This window comes from Argentina anserina, chromosome 2, assembly GCF_933775445.1.
Source record: "Argentina anserina chromosome 2, drPotAnse1.1, whole genome shotgun sequence".
In the NCBI taxonomy this organism is placed as follows: Eukaryota; Viridiplantae; Streptophyta; class Magnoliopsida; order Rosales; family Rosaceae; genus Argentina; species Argentina anserina.
The window spans coordinates 816,920-838,043 of NC_065873.1; the positions used below are offsets into that span (position 1 = coordinate 816,920).

The 21,124-nt window shown below is 38.6% G+C and overlaps 4 protein-coding genes across 4 annotated transcripts; all 4 read right to left on the reverse strand.

Moving 5' to 3' along the window:
- Positions 1–254: 254 nt before the first annotated feature.
- On the reverse strand, positions 255–1,587 carry LOC126784620 (actin-depolymerizing factor 5-like). Its single transcript, XM_050510094.1, has 3 exons — positions 1,476–1,587; positions 1,116–1,375; positions 255–640 (listed from the first exon to the last, which is right to left on the reverse strand). The coding sequence occupies exons 1-3, from the start codon at positions 1,494–1,496 to the stop codon at positions 490–492; spliced, it is 432 nt and encodes a 143-aa protein (XP_050366051.1). The 5' UTR covers positions 1,497–1,587; the 3' UTR covers positions 255–489.
- A 4,475-nt stretch (positions 1,588–6,062) lies between these two features.
- Positions 6,063–10,335, reverse strand: LOC126784610 (26S proteasome non-ATPase regulatory subunit 4 homolog). Its single transcript, XM_050510085.1, has 9 exons — positions 10,250–10,335; positions 10,046–10,159; positions 9,844–9,949; positions 9,098–9,212; positions 8,802–9,011; positions 8,142–8,451; positions 7,859–7,982; positions 6,769–6,872; positions 6,063–6,688 (listed from the first exon to the last, which is right to left on the reverse strand). Exons 1-9 carry the CDS (start codon positions 10,259–10,261, stop codon positions 6,581–6,583), a joined length of 1,203 nt encoding a protein of 400 aa, XP_050366042.1. The 5' UTR covers positions 10,262–10,335; the 3' UTR covers positions 6,063–6,580.
- A 1,115-nt stretch (positions 10,336–11,450) lies between these two features.
- Positions 11,451–15,722, reverse strand: LOC126784604 (uncharacterized). The gene is made up of 3 exons (XM_050510079.1): positions 14,601–15,722; positions 12,520–12,865; positions 11,451–11,808 (listed from the first exon to the last, which is right to left on the reverse strand). The coding sequence occupies exons 1-3, from the start codon at positions 15,605–15,607 to the stop codon at positions 11,545–11,547; spliced, it is 1,617 nt and encodes a 538-aa protein (XP_050366036.1). The 5' UTR covers positions 15,608–15,722; the 3' UTR covers positions 11,451–11,544.
- Positions 15,723–16,763: 1,041 nt separating this feature from the next.
- On the reverse strand, positions 16,764–19,896 carry LOC126784618 (peptidyl-prolyl cis-trans isomerase CYP21-1). Its single transcript, XM_050510091.1, has 7 exons — positions 19,571–19,896; positions 18,730–18,808; positions 18,586–18,633; positions 18,064–18,087; positions 17,790–17,972; positions 17,617–17,692; positions 16,764–17,155 (listed from the first exon to the last, which is right to left on the reverse strand). Exons 1-7 carry the CDS (start codon positions 19,670–19,672, stop codon positions 16,993–16,995), a joined length of 675 nt encoding a protein of 224 aa, XP_050366048.1. The 5' UTR covers positions 19,673–19,896; the 3' UTR covers positions 16,764–16,992.
- Between the last annotated feature and the right edge of the window lie 1,228 nt (positions 19,897–21,124).

Sequence of the window (21,124 nt, forward strand, 5' to 3'; positions counted from 1 at the left end):
TGGTCAACAGAAATAGTTGCAGTGGCAAATCAAGATACAAAATTTTATTTGCTAAAGCGTGGAATAAACTTATTTTGTGTATATATTGAGAGCATCATTATTGAAGCTCACTTGGTTTTTCCTTGAACTTGTCATGTGGTGAACGTTCATGATATTGTCTGAAGTTCTACAACAAAGTGATCCTGGATCGATTGGGAACCCAAAGCAGTACAAACTTCTTAACTGTAAGCGAAATCACATAACACAATTACCACAATATAATGTGACTTTGCTTCATTACACTTGCAAAGACACAGCCTTGTTAATTAGCACCCAATCATTATTACAAATTAGAGGATTAACTTACAATATTAGTGCCAAAAATATAGCAGGTGATGAGAAAAGAAAGATACCACCAACAAGGAAGAACCCAGTGGTTGCAGAGCAGATATGGAGTTATTAAATAAAAGTAAGAGATTCCAGAACATAATTAAGCTCCTCTAACCACAATTATTTAGCCCTGTCCTTGATCACATCCATACCCATCTCAGTCGGGTCAGTAGCCTGAAGTTCATAGCTAATGCCATCAAGAACTCTCCTCAGCCCATCCTTGGAGGTTGCATACAGGATTTTTGCTCTAATCCTTGATTCACTTGGAGACCTGCAATAATCCCAAAATTCACCTCATGTAAATCCCCTAATACTTCTCTGATTACACTAATCTTGTAGACAATGTTTATCCTGTTTAGAAATAAATGGGGCTCTAAGCGGACTCAGATATGAACAAAATCGCTATCACAAATAGTTGAAAAGTGTCTAGTGCCCCAAGCATGACTCATACTTATCATATAAAATGAGTACAGAAATTATTAGGCGTGCCAAAAACCACTGAAAAGTCTGAAAACCATGAACCCACCTAAGAATATTGATAGCGATGTAATTGTACTTAATCATTATATAAAAAAAGATGATAATGTACATAAATGGGGTATCCTAGCTCGCTCAAAGTTCCCTACTTGGTGAACTATGAACATGACATACTATTTAAATAATAATCACAGGGTTATATACTAATTAAAAACTTGATCTTGAATTCTTGATGAACATGAAAAGAAAAAAAATGGGAGGTGACTGACCAAGCAATGAAGAAGATTTTGCTCTTCTTGCAGTTATCCACAGTGACGAAATCGAAATCGAAAACAGCATATCTGCAATCATCTTTGGGCAAAGAAGCTGCAAGATCATCATAGCTTTCACCGGGTCCACCCACCTTATCAACAGTCACAAGCCTCGATCCTTCATCAATCTTGTACACTATGTACCTAGCCACCTTCTTCCACTTCATCTCCATGAACGAGTTCTTGCATTCATCAGTAACCCACATCCCGGTAGTCGCCTGCAACACTCATAACAGATTGAACCCAGAAACAGTATTGATCAGATTAACCCAGAAAACTAAGAACATGTATGAAAAGCCAAAGGGAAAGTGATTGTACCATCTTGAAAGCCATAGCCATGGTTGCTGAAACTGAAAAGGGTCAATGAGAAATTCGTGAGAGGACTTTAATGGTTTTGAGGCTGCTGAGACTACGAAGTTGAACTTGGTCTTTATATAAAGAGAGGATTGCGGAAATGCCCTTCGATATTGGCTCTTATTACAACTTTATCTATGCTAGATCTGTGCTGTGTAGACTAGATTTCGAGTGACCAAGTTGCCCTTTGTTTAATATTATTTGTCGTTGAGTTGGTGACACTCGGCCTCTTGTCTCCGCCTATAGTCAAAATCTTGTTTTTACCATTTGTTCCCTTTTTACACCAAAACCTTTTCATGTAACTTTTTTCTTTTATTTCAATCATATTTGTAAGTGAAAATTTTAAAAATTATACCCGAAAAATGCCTCACTCTAAATTAAGGGTAAACGAAACTAAATAACTTCAAAACGGTACACGACGTATAGATTTTGACCCAATATTTGTACCTGCCATTAACCCCTCCGTTTGTTTCATAATTTTCCGTCTATTTTGCAAGGGAAATTGTGTCCACCATCCTTTTTACCCTCTCTCGAGTCCGCTTCCGCAACTCCATGTCTCCATCCACTGCGACTAAACCCTCAACCGTCGTATCACCATCGGAGCCCCCGACCTCCCAACCAACACCTCCATGTGCCCCGCCCCCTTCACTAACACCTTCGCCTTCCAACAACCCATCCCAGCACCCTCCCAACTTCATCATCATCGTCATCGACATCTTCCACAGTTGAGCTTCTGACGTCATCGACTACCTCAGAATCTCAAGAATTGTCTTTAAAAGGAATGGGTTCTTCTCCCACTGTATTATGCAGTTACGTCAATCGATTTGGGCCGTATTAGAAAGTGGGTTCCGATTTGAAGTTATCCGTGTTCCGGGGTCTTCCTGATCGGGTCAAAATGACGAAGTCTCAACTCCCCATTTTTGCCAGACACAATAGTGCATTGGAAGACAAGAGCTTTAGGGTTGTGGTGAACAACTTATATGAGTTAGAGTCGAGGTATATTGATTAACTCAAGAATGATTTGGGGAGCGGGATTGATTTGGTTTCTCTATACAATAGAGCCAAGTTGTTAAGTCTGAAAGAGGCCGAGCTGCTTCAATTGACAAGGAGATATCAAAGTGGTGCTTGAATTGGTTGGATTATATTATTCAAAAAAACCCAACTCGGTTGGAGTTGGGAGGGAATTTGAGACAGATAAATGGTCTCCACCATGTTCTCTAATTTAGGAGGGATTTTGATATACTTGCACAGTGCATACAATGAATTGGCCGGAAAAGGGGGGAAACACTATTACCCTTGCAAAATAAAAGAGAATACTCTGCAACAAACGGAGGGTTAACGACATGTACATATATTTGATAGAGTTATAGACGCTGTGTATCTTTTTGAAATTTAAAAAAAAAAACTAAATTACCTTTAATTTAGAATGGGGCATTTGTGAGGTATGGTTCTTAAAATTTTCACTAATTGCAGGGAGACTTGCTTAAGGTGTTGAATAATAAGGCTTCAATTTGGTTCATGTATTGATACATCAAATAGACACATTCTATTGAGAGTGTAAACTGGCTCTAGGCATTGGTAGATTCGTTCGAAATTACTCTTACCTTTGTATCGAATTAGTCTGTATTTGTATAAAATTAAGTCTAACTTACGTGTTGGTACATTGATGTATTGCATGCTGAACTTCTTGTAGGTCATCATCACAAGAGCTACTTACGGTAAAATCTATCATTTTAACTTTTACAAATAACATGTTTTACCTTATATGTTTATTGTGCGACCTATCTATCAGTATCTATCTTTTAAAGTCATTTCCAAGTACGCCCCTTTAAATTGAAATCATACTAAGAGACCTAGCTGATTCAAAGGGGTTGTGTGTTGAAAAAAATAGTTTAAGTGATTCGACTTAACGGCTTCTCTTTTGACTCGTTGTCAAGAGCCATGTGGGTAATTTACGAGAGTCGTAGTTCTAGTGGTTACGAGCATTTATTCATCTGTTTGTCACTTTGGGACCAAGAAGTTAACTAAAAAAACTAGTGTTTCAAGTACGCACCAATGGCTAGACTAAACCCTAACCGCTGGAGCTATGCTCTCCATCTATGGAGGCCTTCAACAACCCTCCCACCATGGTAGCTCTCTCAAGCCTCCACCCAAACGGAAGCCTTCACAAGCCTCCTCTCTATGGCAGCCATCACAGGCTCCCCTTCCTTGGTGCTCACCAACCACCCTCCGATCACACAGCCGGATCGCCTTCCACCGTCGATCTCTTGAGGCAACAATCATATCTTGCGATCCAAGATTCAATGGGAGCAGAATTGGGGGCATAAGAACTGACCGTGTCGAGCTCATCTCAAGTTGGATCCATGGTGCATCAGTCCTTATTGGATTTCACAAATCGGGATTTTTCAGAATGAATGCAGGCATGAACGATTTGTTTTTTTTGTTTGGCTCCGATCATCGGCGTCGCTGTCGACGCAGGCGGAGCCACTTGTGCGGCAAAGCGATCTACTTGGGTGACCGTGGCAACACTTGGGTTGATCGCTGCTAGGGTTCTCAAATCTAATTGGGTGCCCAGATTAATATGGGATTGGGTGCCCAAAGAACTTTCATAGCATTTTGTGCTTCTGTAGTTGAATTGGGCCTTTATGGGGGTTATCCTGAAAACACTGTCGTCTTTTGCCACTGTATTTGGGATCTTGGCGACTTTAATTTCACCTTATATGATCTTCTTCATATACAGAGACGCATTGAATTGTCTAATGCTCTCTCTATGTACCAGTGTGTGTACTACCACATCTTCTTGTTCTGTCTTTAGATAGTAGCGGAATGGTATGTAACAACCACTCTAGCCTTAGGCTAATCTTAACCGTTTGGCCAACACCCTACATTTAGTATCGGGCTGTGTTGACCCGGTATGCTTGTACTCCATATGGAACTCAAGCTTTACTTTGTAACGCTCTATTGAGCTTTTATCCTTATATTCATTAATGCAAGCAGTATTTTCTTTTTAAAAAAGGGGGTTGTGTGTTTAGCATTTATCCCAAGCAAAAGTGTCAATGGTGAAAGACTGTTTTATGTATTTGATTTTTTTTGTGTGATACTTTTCTGTATTTAAGTTCTGATTGCTAAGGAAACTGATTATCTGCAAACTTTAATGAGTTTTATGAACTTGGTCTGGGTTTTGGTATCTGTCTCTTTAATACATCCAGAAACTGGAAATCTAATCCAACCATGTTTGCCTATGACACCCTATTTTTCTCTTGTTACTGACAAAGTAAACGTAGCAGAAGTTGCACTACAAACACTTCAAAGTTCATTTTCTTAGTTACTCAGTCTAAAATACCAGTACACCACAAACAAGTTTAGCCAACCGTGTAAACCCCTTTTTTTCATATCAACGCGTGCATATTTGAATTGAAGTTCACAGGTAAATCAATATAATGCAACTTTCCTATAGTTTCTATTTGTAATGTCATGCCTATTTGTATATAATTTTATGGATTGTTTTGGTCGGTACATGGAAAATTTCAGTGAGTTTTAACCCCAAAATATGCAGATGGTATGCTGGTCCCATCTTGGATCGCACATCCCAAATTCCCATCCACTCTTTCTATACATCTGTGTTCTTCTATTAGTCTTTGCGTGAAAGCAAAGGAGAAGATGCAAATTTCATTACCATTTTCCTACACAGGAATCCCTCAAGATGTAGATTAAGAAAGCATAAAGTTTCTTGGTGAAATTGAGTCAATGAATGTGCCTCCAATCAGTGCACATCTGTAACCATTCTTTGGTTTTATATTTATAACAGTTTCTGGGGCTAATACAACAAAGCATTTGGAATCCCAACTAAGCTCGAGTTCTTCCACAAATGTCTAGGGAAACTGTAGTAGATAGGAGAAACAACCCAACATTCATTCCATAGAATAATCATGAAAATCCACACCTAATATTTGAGATAAACATTGAGATGAATCATTGAGAGAGAAGGGGATAGAAATTACAAGCACTAGAATCCATGGAAATTGCACACTAGAGAATGCATGGAGATGTATGGGGATACATACCACTCATGTGAATGAATCACCAATTGACAAAAAACTCAATCAACCCCACAACAACCTGTGGGTGTGGCTCATAGAGATTTGCCTACAATCTGAGGTTATAGTCTCTGTCCTCACATATATAATGTGCAAAGCTCTAATAATGTGCGGGTAACATGACTTGATTTTGATACCACTCAACAAATCTCAGCTTGTTTCTGATTGGAAGTACTTAAATTGAAGCACATTGATGAAAAAGGCATAGTGCCCCACTCAACAAGAGAGTAGTACCCTAGTTCAAGCAATGATAGAGAGCTCTTTCCCCACATTTAGGCCAAGTATCCAATTCTCAGAAAGAAGCAAAAAAGAAACTGACATTGAAAGTTTGATGCATAAATAGCTGGACAAATATTTGACCACAAAAGAAAAATAGCTGGACATCAAAAATACAGGAAAACCATGGGGTAGAGTCCTGAGCTAATATGGACAGGCAAAGAAGGGAACCAGGGTGGTCAAGCATGGTGGCAGATTAGGTTTCAATTATCATTTAACAGACTTTTCCCTTGTTACTAGAAAAAAGCTATAAAAAAAAATCAACCCTCTGATCCATGGGAAAGTTCTTGGAAAGTCACTAAAAGCAAATGCATTGACCAACATTAGTATCTGATTCAAAATCGGTGATTCTATGCAGAAAATTTGGCTGAAAAACATATGAATGAGAGATAACAACTACCAGCCTATCGCACACATATTTTATTAGAAGAGAGTTCAAGACTATACCTCAATAAAAGAACTTAAACATGACATGAAGTTCGCAGAGTTCATGCTATTGCTTACATTCCATGCTACATGAGTGGAAATGCAGCATAATTTCTTTAACTCGTTATAATCTCTAAAGATCCTTTTCTGCATCTGTTCTTGTATCATCTTCCCACAATAAATAGGAGACCTCTCAAATAAATATCTTTGGTCCCCAACAGAATAACCAAATAGACCAATCAGGGCTTAACCATACAAAATGTCACATCTTCATTTGTCCTCCTTTGATGGACCTCCTTCATCCTTTTCTTTGGACGGATTCTTCAGAGATGCAAGAAGCTCTTTCACTGAAGGATCATTAGAGTCAACTCCTGGAAGCTGAAATATACATGAAATATTAAGACCACAGCTTCATCATCACAAGTATAACACAGTAGGATAGGGTAAATTGCACATACAGATTCAAGGATAGATGAAAGAAAAGACTGGTCCTCCAACACCTTGCTCACATCCAACTGGGATGATGGCTCTCCTGAACTTTCCTGCATGGACATTTGAAGGGCTGCACGCAAAAAAAAAAAAAGAGCCAAATTAATCGATAACACAGTCAAAGTTCAGAACCTTGGAAACCAGAAAAAAGTAATTGGGAACTGTTTATCCTCAAACGTACACGGCCTCATGACAACCTAAATGTTAACAAGCACATGACAAAATGTACAAAACAGATGGACCATGAAAGTTTTAACATCTTTACACTCAATTTAGATTAATCACATATATAGTGAGGCAAATGGCGTTGCTAATCGTTTAGCAACCCTTGCTAGTTCTAACTATCTAGACGACTTTTGGCTAGATGAGGCACCTGTTATTATTCAGGATGCACTCTATGAGGACTCTTGTAATATGACTTGAGGCATCTCCCTCTCGAGTTATATTTCCATATTCAATAAATTATGAGACTCTGAACCCTTCCAAAAAAAATAATAATAATAATAATTTTGCATGTTTCTGGGCTGCTAATGCACTCTATGAGGACTCTTGTAATATGACTTGAGGCATCTCCCTCTCGAGTTATATTTCCATATTCAATAAATTATGAGACTCTGAACCCTTCCAAAAAAAAATTAATAATAATAATTTTGCATGTTTCTGGGATGCTAAGGGTCTGGTTAAAGCATATAACCTACATGAATCTGTGTTTTGGAATTCAGTTCTCCATACCACTATTGACATCATACATCAAGCAAACAGACCAGAAATCTATATGGCATTAAAGAACACATAAACATAAACTCATGAAGACTTGTTCTTCCAATAGGCTACAGGGTCTGTAAAGTACTGGTATGAAGTCATGCTTGTAGAGAGTTGGTATGATTCCATTAAAATGAAAGGAGTGATATTCAAAAGTTACACAACAGACGCAACAATAGCAGTAAGAAATGGAGGATACAAATCTCAGGTTAACCTTGTGATAATTTTCCACAGATAGAAAAGTTTTGTTACCATGCACCACTAAATAATTGAAATCAATAAGACACAATAACACACCTAGAGCCAACTCTTGATCTGCATTAGTTGCCTCTGACATCTCAGCATCACCTGCTGAATTACCAGTTCCAGACACATTAATTGACATTGCAAGAGCCTGCTTTAGCAAGTCATTCTCGTCAACCTATCACCATATCACACCCCAGGAAACCTAGATTATTTAGTGCTTTGAACAAGTATAAATGATGACAAAAACACAACAATGATATTAAATTCAAAAACTACACAAACACAAGGCTGCAACCCGCACATAACAATCATTAAGATAGGAATTAACACCAACCATATTGTCAGTAGGTTTCTTATCTTCATTGAGAATTGAAACATCACCACTTTCTGACATGGTTACATCCTCGGATTTTGATGGTGCTTGCTCTCCTTGCCTACTAGCTTCATCAGCCGATCTTTTGGCAGCAGCTTCTTGCCTTGCTCTTTCCTCTTCCATGGAAACTCTAAGAGCAAGAGCAAGCTCAGGATCTATATTAGGATCTACGTCAAAGTCATAGCCGGAGGAGCCACCAATTGCAGTAGCTGCTGCGGCTGCGGCTGCATAGCCACTTCCTCCTTCACCATCACCAGTGAATACAGGTGAGCTGTCATATAAAACAAAATGTTCATAACACTCGTGACACATAACAGGAGTGATATACTGTCAAATATATCCTTAAGAAAAATACACAATAAAAGCCACAAGACACAAAACATTGAAGCTACAAGAAAACTTAAATATATGCCTTTATAGTTAGTAATGTATATAATTTCATTAAAAGCTATTTGGTAAATACCATTTTTTTTCCCGAGATATCTCCTATCTTCGTAATACCTATTTTCAGAGACTTTATCACCTACATTTGTACCATAACCAACAACTACAGAATACAGAACTCTAAATTTGCATTATACAACAACATATAAATTGGCATAGGCAAAGACAATATTGTACCTTATAAGAACATCAGAGAGAGCAGCTGGACCAGGAGGGACATGTACTAGATGACTGCTGTCGTTATTGTTAACAGCAGATAGAAGGGCCTCCAGCTTCTCTGGCTTTCCATCACCTTCTTCACCAAAATCGACGATATCAAGAGCAACACTGTTCTTCTTCAATTTCTTCCCAATCATTTCCAAAACCTTCTTTTCATATTTGACAGGACTGATCACACAGAAAATAAGTTAGTTGTCAACAAACATTTTCTTTTAGTTAACTGAATTAGCAAGTCAGAAGTTAGCACAATCCACCTTCCAGCAAACACTATGATCCTTTGCTGTTGATTTTTATTTTGCCGATGCTTAAGAGCCAACTGAGCAATCTGGATTGCAGATGCTATGTTCATCTCTCCTCCCATTTCCAGACCTATATTAGAGGAAATTAGATCTCTACACCAGAACTAATGAAACAAAAGAGCTTATATGGCATCGAGGATACATATACAAAGGAATAAGAGAATACATAAAACCTGAACATAGCATTCAAATGGGTAAGACAGTTGGAACAGAAGCTAAAACTATCTAGGTACTTCCTCACCATACACTTCAATCCAATCGTATACTGCATACATCATATAATCTAGTATCTAAGCTCCTTCTAGGTCTCAAACTAAAATTGCAACATTCCCCTATTATCATGTGCATCAAACATTGCTCCTCTAAGACTAATCTTATTGAGATCATCTACATTCAACAACACCATCCTAACAACTGAAACGTAAGGCTATCAGAGTTAAACCGAAAGCTAAAATTATCTTGTTACTTCCTGATAGCATACACTCCAATCCACTACGTAACATCATCTGACTAATGTCAGTATCATGTGCCAAACATTGCTCCTCTCAAAGAGTAATGTTATTGAGAACATTTACACTGTAAATCACACCATTCTAGCAGCTTCATTCATTAACTTGCATGAACTATACAACCTTGTTTCAAGCTCAAACTAAACAATCATAGAATTAAGCATAGAACTTTGATAAGACAAATGAGCATACCGTGCATGCAAGCCAAGATTCTGCCAAGATCAGAAGTGGGTGTAGCCAACACACGAACACCTTTGCCCGCCATCGTCAAAACCCCAACTGTATTTTCCGGATTGGCCTAAAACCCAATTCACAAAATCACCCAATTCATAAGAACAGAGACACAAATTCGAAATGGGAACAACGTTTAAGTGAAAAATATTAAATCTTTAACCTGGGTTTTGGCACCACAGATGAGACTGACGGCATCGGCTTGAGCTTGGAATCGAGAAGGTGAGTAATCACCGTTTCGCATCCATTCTGAGTTGTCGACGCATATCATAGTCGCCTGCTTGTTCATCAAGTTTAAGCCTCATGGTTATCATACAATCGCGTATAACAATCTAAACTTGCAAAGAAGAAGAAGGAGATGGCTAACCTCGAGAACCATGTTTGCAGAGTTTGGGGTGTGTAGAGAAGGTTTGATTGAGGTTTCAATGAAACTGAGAAAGGTGTCTTGATGTATGGTAATTTGTACTTAGTATATTCCAGCTTAATTTACCTTAGAAATAGAGAATGGTTCCCTTTTAGCTTTAGATTCATGATATTACCATTGTGGTTTAAATTTTTTACTGGTCTAAACTAACGGACTTTGTATAAGTGCATCATGAAGTTGTACGTCGCGACTACAAATACATAGCAGAAAATTTTGTGAATTTTTTGCCACGAATCTTAATTTATGGTGGAAAACTTAAGCCAACAGAGTCTAAGTCATCTAGTTGGAAACATTACTCGTATGCTTATAAAGTTTGATAAATTGGTCCAAAGAGTAAAGATTAAATATGCAAGTAAGGTAAACATTTTTTTTTTGAAGAAAGTAAGGTAAACATATTGATGAAGGGTTTATTATTTCTAATTGATATTGAGCAACAACAAAAGTTGAACTAAGAACTACTAGTCATTCCATGGATGACAATCCCATATCTGGGTATTGTTGGGCAGGTTTTCCAATTTGCATGGACCAGATTCTAATACACGCCAAAGACAGAGAGAATCGGTTAGTATACAGCCTCCATCCCTTGTTTGATCGTAGATCACAAAATGTTGAAAGTGAGATGGCCATGCCATTGTGCAGTGAAACAAAGTTGTCCTCCAAATGTTGGGATTGAACCGAAACTTATACTCGTCCAAAAAGGAGAGGATATGGGGGCCGAGATCGTCATCTTTAGATTTACAGTGAACTGTTAGATCCAACCTGGTGGCGTCTTCGTATTCCTCCGCCAAAAAATTCATGATCCTAACTGTAATTTTAGCTTCGTGCATTGCTACGAACGTTAGCACCAGTATCATCAGAAACAATGTGGCCATTCTGGTAGAGGAGGCCATGAATGTTTGAAGCTTTGTTCTCTCAAGACTCGAGTTGAGTTTTTGTGTGAACTGTGAAGTGAGCCGAGTGTTTATAAGGGGGGTTCCATAGCTCATAGGGTCTCACATGAAAATAGTGGCGGCAGGTTTTCCTTATAGGAGGTTGGAAACTTTCCACCTTTTGAGCTTCTTCTATGAACATGTTCAAACTTGCCTGAAAATTTCTCGCTTTATTGTAAATCCTCAAAAATGTACAAGGCAACACGCAAAAGCTATGCACAAATTGCCGGCAGGCACTTCTAACTGAATACTTGATACAAAACAAATGACAGACCAACAACAACACATGACTGCAACTCAAAGGATTTTCTATACACCAAGAGTTCTAGTGATCATAGAGGAAGGTCTATGATTTCTACTGATCGGTAAATTAACGTAAACTTCATGAACATCCTGTTTACAAACTTCTCCTCTGTCTCTATCTATCGCGTAGCACACATACACAGTGTCAATCACATTATCTAACACATGGACAAAGAAGCCCAGTACCAAGATCAGCAGCACCCAGGCCAATGCAGCCACAAAGTATGCATCAACTCCAAGGTCACTCACAGCCTTTAAGATAACGCACGCCTGTTTATGCACATTCATAGTCAGAAAACATTATGTGAAAAAGATACAAAGAGGGAACTACATCAAAAACAAGATGAGATGACAAAAAGAATGAACCCATTGACTGACTGACTAGTATGAGTATGACAGGTTATATTTTAATACATCCCATGCTATGATATGGGACTCTATTAATCCCCCATATATGAAATTAGACAGCAATTTAAAGTAACAAACAGCCAAGAACCACCAAACAATTAATCTCAATCACAAGGACGGTTTCAAGTTTCAACTGTCAAACAAACCTAGAAAGAGATCATTACTTCAAGCTGGACTCGAAATTTCTAATCAATAAAGAATGTACAAGAATCAAGCTGGATATATTAGAAAATAGACCTAATGATTTTCCCAACATATACAGTTCCCACTCACTTCATGCAAACTTCCTCCACACTCACAAGACACCTGAAACATAAACTAGCCTTACTTCCTATCCTCAACCCTCTCCTTTGACCCAAGCCACCAAAAAGACAGCAGAAGAGAAGGATTAACCGCTAATGACCAGATGGGTATTTATCATTTTTATGAATTAGGATATCTATGCTAAACAGCTAATCTGCAAGAACTCAACAAGTTCAATGTGTGAAACGGTTTGCTCACACAAAAAACACAACCATATTAAACAGTAATTGATGGAAAACTGAATGATCAAGATCTGGAAAGATAACATACCACAACTGCATATAATGCCGAGAGTACGAAAATAATTCCAGCCAAAAGTCGAGTGGAGATGGTTTCCACAAAAACAGCAGAGAGAAGATTACGTTTTAGAAGCTCATATGTCATCCTTGCAGATGAACAGTAAGATTCGCCAGTAATTGCAGCAAAGATGATCGTGAACTTGTTGAGAAAATCAATTGCTGACAGCAAGACATTAACACAGCAACGCAAGATAATATTCACCATCCCGGATGGACCCTCTTTTCTTGCTCCATCAACAATTGTACGCACCATTCGAACAACAGCTAGAAGTAAGCCAGATACACATACAGTGCCAAAGGATGGGCCAAAAGCATTTCTGCATGCATTGAAAGAAACATGAGAAACAAAAAAACAGAAACAATTATACTCACAATTTATACAAATGCGATGAATCAAGTTGCTCTAGTCAATCAGTCCATCACATTTTCCCTGTTGCTCCCACCCAGTTTCACCAACATGAAACTTCAAATATTGTGGTTTCTTGGAATAGAATAGACGAGAAACTGTGAACCATTAATTGGATTCAAAGAAGCTTCAAAGCATTAAGAGAAAATGATAGTTACAACCAAAAAGTATCAACAAGTACATTCTGGAAACATTTTTCTGGAAAATAATTTCTCTGTTCAATACCTTGACCAAGAGAAAGCGAAAAGTATCACATGTTAATCAAGACTTGATATAGACAGTCATTCGGGAATACTAGATTCCTGCTGAGCTAATAACTCACTAGGACCTGACAATAGCAGGAGGGGCAAGTACCTAGTACAACCTCCTGCTGAAATTAAACATAAAGAGAGAACAGAATGGCTGATGCAGCACAGTAGCTGCTTAGGAACCTAGATCACAAGCTCTAAGAACTGTAGGTTAAGCACACTAATTTTAGGATTCACTCCCAGGCTTCACACCTTAGTATAGGCTTCACACCCAAAACACTATAATTTGAGAATCTCTCCCAGGTTTCTCACCTTAATCCTATCACAGGAAAATTCAGTAAACACTGATATTCTTATTCCAACATAGCATATCTCAGCCCATTGGCTTTTACAATTATTTATACTAGGTTCTATAACTGACACTAACTAGCTTTTAAGACTCTTTAGGACTCTTGAAATTCAGAAACTGAAACATAAAAGACCTAATAAATAAAAACTTAATACTCCTAAAATGAACAGAAACAAAAAGACACAAGTAAACTCTTGAAATAACACTAAGCCTAAAAACTCTTTGGATCAGACTTATTTTCAGCTGCTAATTAAAATCCTGATCAATAAATCAACCATAAAGAGAGGTAATGATCAGCTGCTCTAGTTTTTTTATCTCTTCCATTCATAAACCTTGAAGGGGTTGGCATGATGTCCTCATCAATGGCATATCATCATAACTATAGGAAATTGATTAATCAATAGATATGCCGGGCAGACATATCTGCAAAATTTGATCTTTGGGCCAAATTTGGAGGCTAATTTATTACCAAGAAAAAAACTGAATACAACATGTAGACTAACAGCACTCCACTAGGCACACAAAGATGAAAAGTGCCACACTAAAGTCCGCCATGGCAACACTAAGACTTAAGAGAGCATGAACAAGGTACTTGGTAACAAATAACAGATGCTAAATAGAAGACTACCTAGAATGCAATCAATAGCCATCCAGCACTCATTTAATAAATGGACAAATCGCCTGCATTTTCTGAAAACCTAAGTTCAATAGAGTTGATCACAAACTTAATACAACTCCTTGCTAACTCTAATTGTCCTAGTCCAAGTTCCCATCTGCTCTGCCACACATAACAAATGCTAAATAAGAGAATGGCCAGCATGCAATGTATGGTCCCTTTGGGCACATCCTGCAGTCGATTATCAAATGTACAGATGGCCTGCATTAAACTACTCAATTCAACACAGGTGGTCACAAGCTCGACATAAAAGGCTCCTCCTCTAACTCTCATCCATTTTCATATCAACAGGGATACATTCTTCTCTTCTCTCTACCGTATAAATTACACACATACTGAAAAAAAGAACAATGTAGCTAACAGATAAACTCACCTCAAAGAACTCCTGATCATCCGCCTCGGCCTCGACTCTTCCTCCTTGGTAAAGTACCACTGAGCAACAGTCCCACTAATCACATACACCTGCGCCTCCACCATCACCGTCAAAGACCACAGCATTGTCAGAATCGCCAACGCATAATACGCCGGCACCCACGCATCCTGCTTCCACGCACAGCCGTACACCCCATCATCGTCCTCCTCGGCCGCAATCTCCCCATTCCGCCTCGCAAACACCAAGAACACCACAATGGGCGCATAATACACCAGCAGCACCAAGTTCAACACCGGCAGCACCCCAAACAGGGCCAGATTCTTGGACAGAGCGTCGGAGGCCACCCCGATTATGCATATGGTGAGCTCAATTCGGTGCCGATTCGCCACGAAAATCCACACCACCACCCCGATGACTAACAGAACAAACACCAGGACGAGGATTCGGTACACGAGAGGGAAAGAGTCGCCGCAGCTGGAGCTGAGGGTGCAGGCGACGAACCAGTAGACGTCGAAGAAGATCGGGAGGATGATGAAGAAGGGGAGAGAGGCGTAGACGACTTGCTTGGCGTAGCTCTTGAGAAGCCATAGGAGGCTGAAGCAAATCGGTAAGGTCAGGATGAGAGTGATGACCAGCGTCCAGGTTAAGTCCTTGAGAAAAGAGGAAGAGGAGGAGGAAGCGAGGGAGGCGAAGCCGGTGGTGGCGACGCAGGAGGCGGAGGCGGAGTCGTAGTGGAAGGAGGAGAGGGAGGAGTAGGAGGAGTTGCGGTGGACGACGGAGAAGATGCCGGCGGCGAAGGTGGAGAGGAGGAAGAGGAGGAAGAGGAGGAGGAAGGCGAGGTCTTTGAAGGGGCGGGGGTCGTGGTTGAAGGAGATCTGGAGGTACTGGGTCGGGTCGGAGGCGGAGGAGTCGGGTTGGTCGGGGGGAGGGTCGGGTTTGGAGAGGAGGGGAGTGGACGAGGAGTCGTAGAGGGAGATGGGCTTGGTGGACTCTTCGGAGGTGCTCATCGGAGAGAGACCAAGAGAGGAATCAGATGACGATCAAATGAGTCGGTTTGGGGTGGGGTTGACTGTTGGGGAGCTCAGAGTGAGTGGAAGAGTAGATGATGATGATCAGGACGATGAGTTGGAAATATTTTTGGGCGGTTTGGGAGGAAATTTTATATATTCAGAGAATGAAAAAAAAAACAAATTCGGAAATGAATTCTAAAAGTGCACTTGCGCTGCTGTTAGATTTTTTTCGATGAAACAATACAAAGTTATAAATTAAAACCATGGATTAATCAGGATGATAAGGAGTCGAAAAGAAGAGCATTGTGTGCAACTTGTCAAAACAAATAGATATTGGTAAAATTACTAATCGGTGAGAATTGATTAATTGTTGATATTATTCAGCAGTTAACTTTCATTTCAATTGAGTTTCTAGACCTAGAAATTTTGGTAATCTATGATGTTGTAAAGTTTGGAAATTAGATTCAAGTCTATTATGTTTCGTCTCTTCTGCTTTGAATTTGGATTTTTATAATTCCATAATGTATACTTCTATATACCATCGACCAAAACTTGAGACATGTCGTTAGAGAACCAAATTTTGGAGCTAATTAAATCGCCAGACCAGTTCTTTTCGATTAGCTGGGATGTGGCTGCAAGAGAGGCAGTTCTCTGTAATTTGGTTTATGTTTGTTCCTTAATATAAGAAGAGAATCGTTATTTGGTGCAGGTGCACCTCAGTACATTGAAGAATTTTCGCTGTATTTCTTAACCTTATGGTCGGTTGACTCGGTTCACATGGTGGCTGTAATGGTTAGCCTGGAATTGCTGCCACGGATGTGTTTTTGTCTGTGTATGATTGTCGTTGACATACATAAATCAATACAGCCTTGCATGACACCCTTCGGAAGGCTCCAATCATACTCTGTTATGCTCATCGGAATTGTCCTAGTCCGTGATGTGAGGCCGTATAAAATTGGTGTTCTAAGCCTTCCTTGCGTTATTTTCATCGCATAGTTTTGGAGGTTGGAAACAGCCTATAGTAGAAAACTAGAAATATAAACCATTGGTTTAATTTCCACCTGTTTTGATGAATTCATAACTGCGCAATGGGAAACTTCCACGACAAGAAAACAGGTTGTCAATACAGCAACGGCTACTGATTGTAGAAGTCGAATGTACATGCCCGAAAAGATGGAGAACAAAAAAATGAGGATATGATTTCTACTATGTTTCTCTACAGCAAGCGTGTTTGTATTACCAACTGTTGCCAATTACAAAAAGAGACTAATATTTCCATTCATAAGCCCAAGCCGAGGGAACTTGGTTACGGCGAAGAAATGAGTATCAGTCATCTAAGAATCAATCTAGTAAACTCAAATTCAAAACCTTTGCTAGAAGTGTCATCTTTCCTCATCCCACTTGTCCTTGGGGATCTCTCCTGCGTCGGCAATAACAACCTTCTTTCTGGGCTTTCCGCTGTAGGTACCAGCCCCTCCTTCTATTGCATAAACAAAGTCCATGCCCTGTATAACCTTGCCGAAGACGACATGCTCCCCATCCAACCTGGAGAAAACATACATCATACATTGTCATTATACGATTAGCCTGCGCAGTGGTGCACTGCAGCCTCAGACCAATCAAAAGTTACACAAGTTGTATTCTATTTAAGCCGTGTTACAATAAATCCAATAAAATTACCAATACAAACTGAAGGTAATTTGAGATCTGTAGAATGGTGTATCCTGATTATCCTAAGAAACTTCAGTGTAAATCCCGCCGAAGATGCATGCCACAAGGACCAGCATTACAGATGGATGAGAACTTTTAGACACCGACAGCATGTGATCTAATATAGTCCAAGAATCACACAGGAATAGCTAGACTATAGACTACTATCAGGTACAGTGAATCTAAGGGTATTTTTGCATTTTTTCTGCAACAGCATGGACTCAGATACATTGTGCAGCGGCAATTAATTATACTCACGTCTTAGTATTCAGAATTCTACGTGAAGAATAGCTTACCAACTAGCCTTGAGTGTGGTGATAAAGAACTGTGAGCCATTGGAATTAGGTCCTGAGTTCACCATAGAAACAGTACCTGCACAGAAGATTCAGTTTCAAAGGTTGATACACAGAAAAAAAAAATTTGGATCATTAAGGGAAGAAAAGTGACAGCCAAAAACAGAGGTGAATACCTGCATGTGAATGTTTCACTTTGAAATTTTCATCAGCAAAGGTCCCACCATATATAGATTCATATCCCTTCCCATCACCGTGAACGATATCTCCACCTTGGATCATGAAGCCTGATACAATACGATGAAATGGCGTTCCCTTATAATGCAGTCGCTTTCCCTTAACACCTTTACCTTTTTCTCCTGCATTCAAAGTGAGTTTCAATCAACATAATGATAATAAGAATTAGCTTCTGTAGGTAACCAAACATCGCAGGCCCAACTGTCCAAATACCTGTGCACAATGCCCTGAAATTTTCTGCAAAAGGAGAAAAAAGATACATGTATTAGGCATTTAACTGGTATGAGATAAACTTGATCATTTAAAAAGAAACTTTGCTATTGCAGTTGAGTAGAGTACAAAGTAGGAAAGCAAGGGATAACATTTATTCTAAAATACCAGTAGAATCAAGTAAGAAATTGTCACAATAATCCACACAATTTTAATACAGCTGGTGAGAAACAGTCCGTGGATGTAACAGAGTTTGCATGGGTAATGGTTTGTGATTGAGGTTGTGAGTAATCAAGCATTAAAAGTATCTTCTCAATAAAATTCAACTTAACTTTAATAAGGAAAGAAAGGTACATATCTCAACGCCGTCAACTCAAATGAAGGACTAGAAATTATCAAATTTGCATAGGAAAGTTGTATCATCAACCGACAAATTTGTGACATATCGATGGTGAGATAATGAGGTATCTAAAATTATGGTGAAAAGACATTGTTAAGATAATAAGATACGAGATAAATGCATACCAACAGTCTTTGGTACGACTTGACCATATAATCCAATAACAATTCTACCTGCAAATGAAAAGTAGTACCAGGAATTTATCAGTGAATAAGTAGAGGCAGTCAGCAGAAGGTAGTTCACTTGAAAGCATTGTCATGAAATTATACCTAACCGCTGTTCCTCAATATCAATATCCAGGTATACTCTGTGGGTTATTTCATGTACTTCTTCAACTCTCTCTTCCTCCTACATAATCATATGATTCATCTTAGTGACTACAAACTCATATGTTCACAGATACTAATATTCAAACAAACAAACCCATAGGAAACCTAACCAATATACTCGATAAAACGATGGTATACTACAAACCACCAAACAAAGCTGCTCAACCAATAGAACTGAAATAACATGCAACCAAACTGAATTGTCCTTAACAAAGACGTTAACTCACAGATACAAAAACCGCAACACTAAAAAAAAAATAATCCCCTCCCCCACTGTCGACTAGCAGCCCCCATTCTTGTTCTCTACAAACCAGTATCTATTATCAGCAAGCCAACAAGTAGTACCCCCGAACTTACAGATCACAAATGGGGCTAGAATCCACAACCAAAAACAATGCTTCAGTAAACAAAATGCCTAAAGTTAAAATTGTACAACAATGCCATTCATATAAACTACTTTCATATACAAATGAACTAGAACCACACTACTATGGAATTCAGCAGCTTTCCAAACATGTAAGACTCCACTCAATCAGCAGACTTCAACATATAAACCAACCACATTTTCCATACTCCAAATCACTAATACCCAAATTCAGCATTACTGTTTCCAATTACACATCACCAGAAATCCAAAATATCAAGCACTGGGGTAAAAAAGCACCAAACTTTCAACAGAACTGATCAAACCCATATTGAAAATCACAAATTTCACCACAAATTAACAACCCAGATCCGCAAATTAAATGTTAAAGACCAAGTAAAGTCAAGAAAACGTTACCTCTTGATGGGTCGAAGTGAAAACGTAAATAAGGAAAATTACGACGACGGTGAAGAGGAGGAGGGATCGGGGCTGAAGCAGAACGGAGATGGCTCGAGGCATCGTCGTTTACTCGTTTTCCGATCCTCTGGGAGAGACTCTGTGGCTTATTGTGAATGAGGGGTGTGATTAATTAACAAGAATATATCTAACTTGTTGATCTTCCATGAGATTAATATATTAATTTCTCTCTCAGTTGAGAAATTGAAGAGAGAGACCAAAAATGCGGTGCTGCCAGTGACCTCTGAACTCAACACAGACCTGCCACAAGGTGCAAATGCCTGAGAATTTTCTCTTTGGTCAAACAAGCACACACACTGACACAGGGAGCTTAAGGTGCGGTCGTTTTTACCATCTGGTGTGACAGCACGCGCCTACGCGCCTTGGAAAGTTTTCATTCTTGGTCTTTTTTAGGACAAATGTTGAATTCTACGACTGAAAATTAGATACAAACAGACACTAAATTCCCAATAATCTATTTTTCTTTTTTTTGAAAGGGGAAGATTCTATTAAGGGAGCTTCTATTCATACCTCCTAAAATGGCACTTGGACCTCCATCTTTTTTTTAGATAGTTTTGACTTAGTCAATACATATGAAATTACCAAAAAAACATATAACAATAAAAATACAAGACGGGAAATAATTCATTACTTGACTATTATAAAATATAAATGTAGATAATTATCCTTTATATATATTGCTAGACAATCCAAAATAGGATATCAAATTGCATTAAATGATTTAATTGATTACCTTATTTTTTTTATAAACATTATTAGTCAAAAATTTAATATAGTTGATAAACATCAAATTGAATGTGGACGATTTAATGTGAGCCAAAAAAATAAAACTCGTTAATTAGAGGTTAAAATATTTCATATACGTTGATGTTACTATCAATGAATGAAAAATATAGTTTACCAATTTATTATGAATTTAGAAAACGAGTGAAAGAGTGATTGAATTAATTCGAGAAAATAATTTGTGTGATTATTATGTATTTTTCGAGTTGTATATAATAAATGAATTTGAAATAGAGTAGGAAATAAATTAATAGATAGTAGTATGATTTGATATATCAAATTAGATAAGGGGCATTTTAGGAAAACTTTGGAGGTCTAAATAGTATTTTGGGTATCTATAAAAGTAAAATAGAGGTCTACTGAGTAAGGAGGTCTAAATATCGTTTTTGGAGGTATGAATAGAAGCTCCCTTCTATTAACTCAGAAGCGAGGATTACAATTGTACTCTAAAACATCAAGTATGGAACTTGGTAATTGTTCTAACCACGTAGTGGCATACACAGAATCAAAACCAATTGCAACTAGCCTATGTGCTAGTGTGCGTAGCATTACAGCTTCTAGAGAGCAATGCTGAATCTTGACAAAATTTAATTGTTTCCAAGCATCCTGAATATCACTGATGATTCCTCCATTAGCTAGCCTTAGCTTTGGCAATAGCTTTAAGAGAATCACTCTCAAGAAGAACATTATGTAACTTTAAAGAATGAAGAA

Excerpts from the sequence above, each read along its gene's own strand:
- LOC126784620 (XM_050510094.1), bottom strand. The coding sequence starts at position 1,496 with ATGGCTATGGCTTTCAAGATG. Across the intron at positions 1,376-1,475 it reads TGGCTATGGCTTTCAAGATG|GCGACTACCGGGATGTGGGT; the intron begins GTACAATCACTT and ends TGAGTGTTGCAG. Across the intron at positions 641-1,115 it reads AAAATCTTCTTCATTGCTTG|GTCTCCAAGTGAATCAAGGA; the intron begins GTCAGTCACCTC and ends GGATTATTGCAG.
- LOC126784610 (XM_050510085.1), bottom strand. Across the intron at positions 7,983-8,141 it reads AGAAACCTACTGACAATATG|GTTGACGAGAATGACTTGCT; the intron begins GTTGGTGTTAAT and ends ATATGGTGATAG. Across the intron at positions 6,689-6,768 it reads TTTCATCTATCCTTGAATCT|CTTCCAGGAGTTGACTCTAA; the intron begins GTATGTGCAATT and ends TGTATATTTCAG.
- LOC126784604 (XM_050510079.1), bottom strand. The coding sequence starts at position 15,607 with ATGAGCACCTCCGAAGAGTCCACCAAGCCCATCTCCCTCTACGACTCC. Across the intron at positions 12,866-14,600 it reads ATGATCAGGAGTTCTTTGAG|AAATGCTTTTGGCCCATCCT; the intron begins GTGAGTTTATCT and ends CAATGCATGCAG. Across the intron at positions 11,809-12,519 it reads CGGCATTATATGCAGTTGTG|GCGTGCGTTATCTTAAAGGC; the intron begins GTATGTTATCTT and ends GTGCATAAACAG.
- LOC126784618 (XM_050510091.1), bottom strand. The coding sequence starts at position 19,672 with ATGCCTCGAGCCATCTCCGTTCTGCTTCAGCCCCGATCCCTCCTCCTC. Across the intron at positions 18,809-19,570 it reads TCACTTCGACCCATCAAGAG|GAGGAAGAGAGAGTTGAAGA; the intron begins GTAACGTTTTCT and ends ATGATTATGTAG. Across the intron at positions 18,634-18,729 it reads TATTGAGGAACAGCGGTTAG|GTAGAATTGTTATTGGATTA; the intron begins GTATAATTTCAT and ends TTTCATTTGCAG.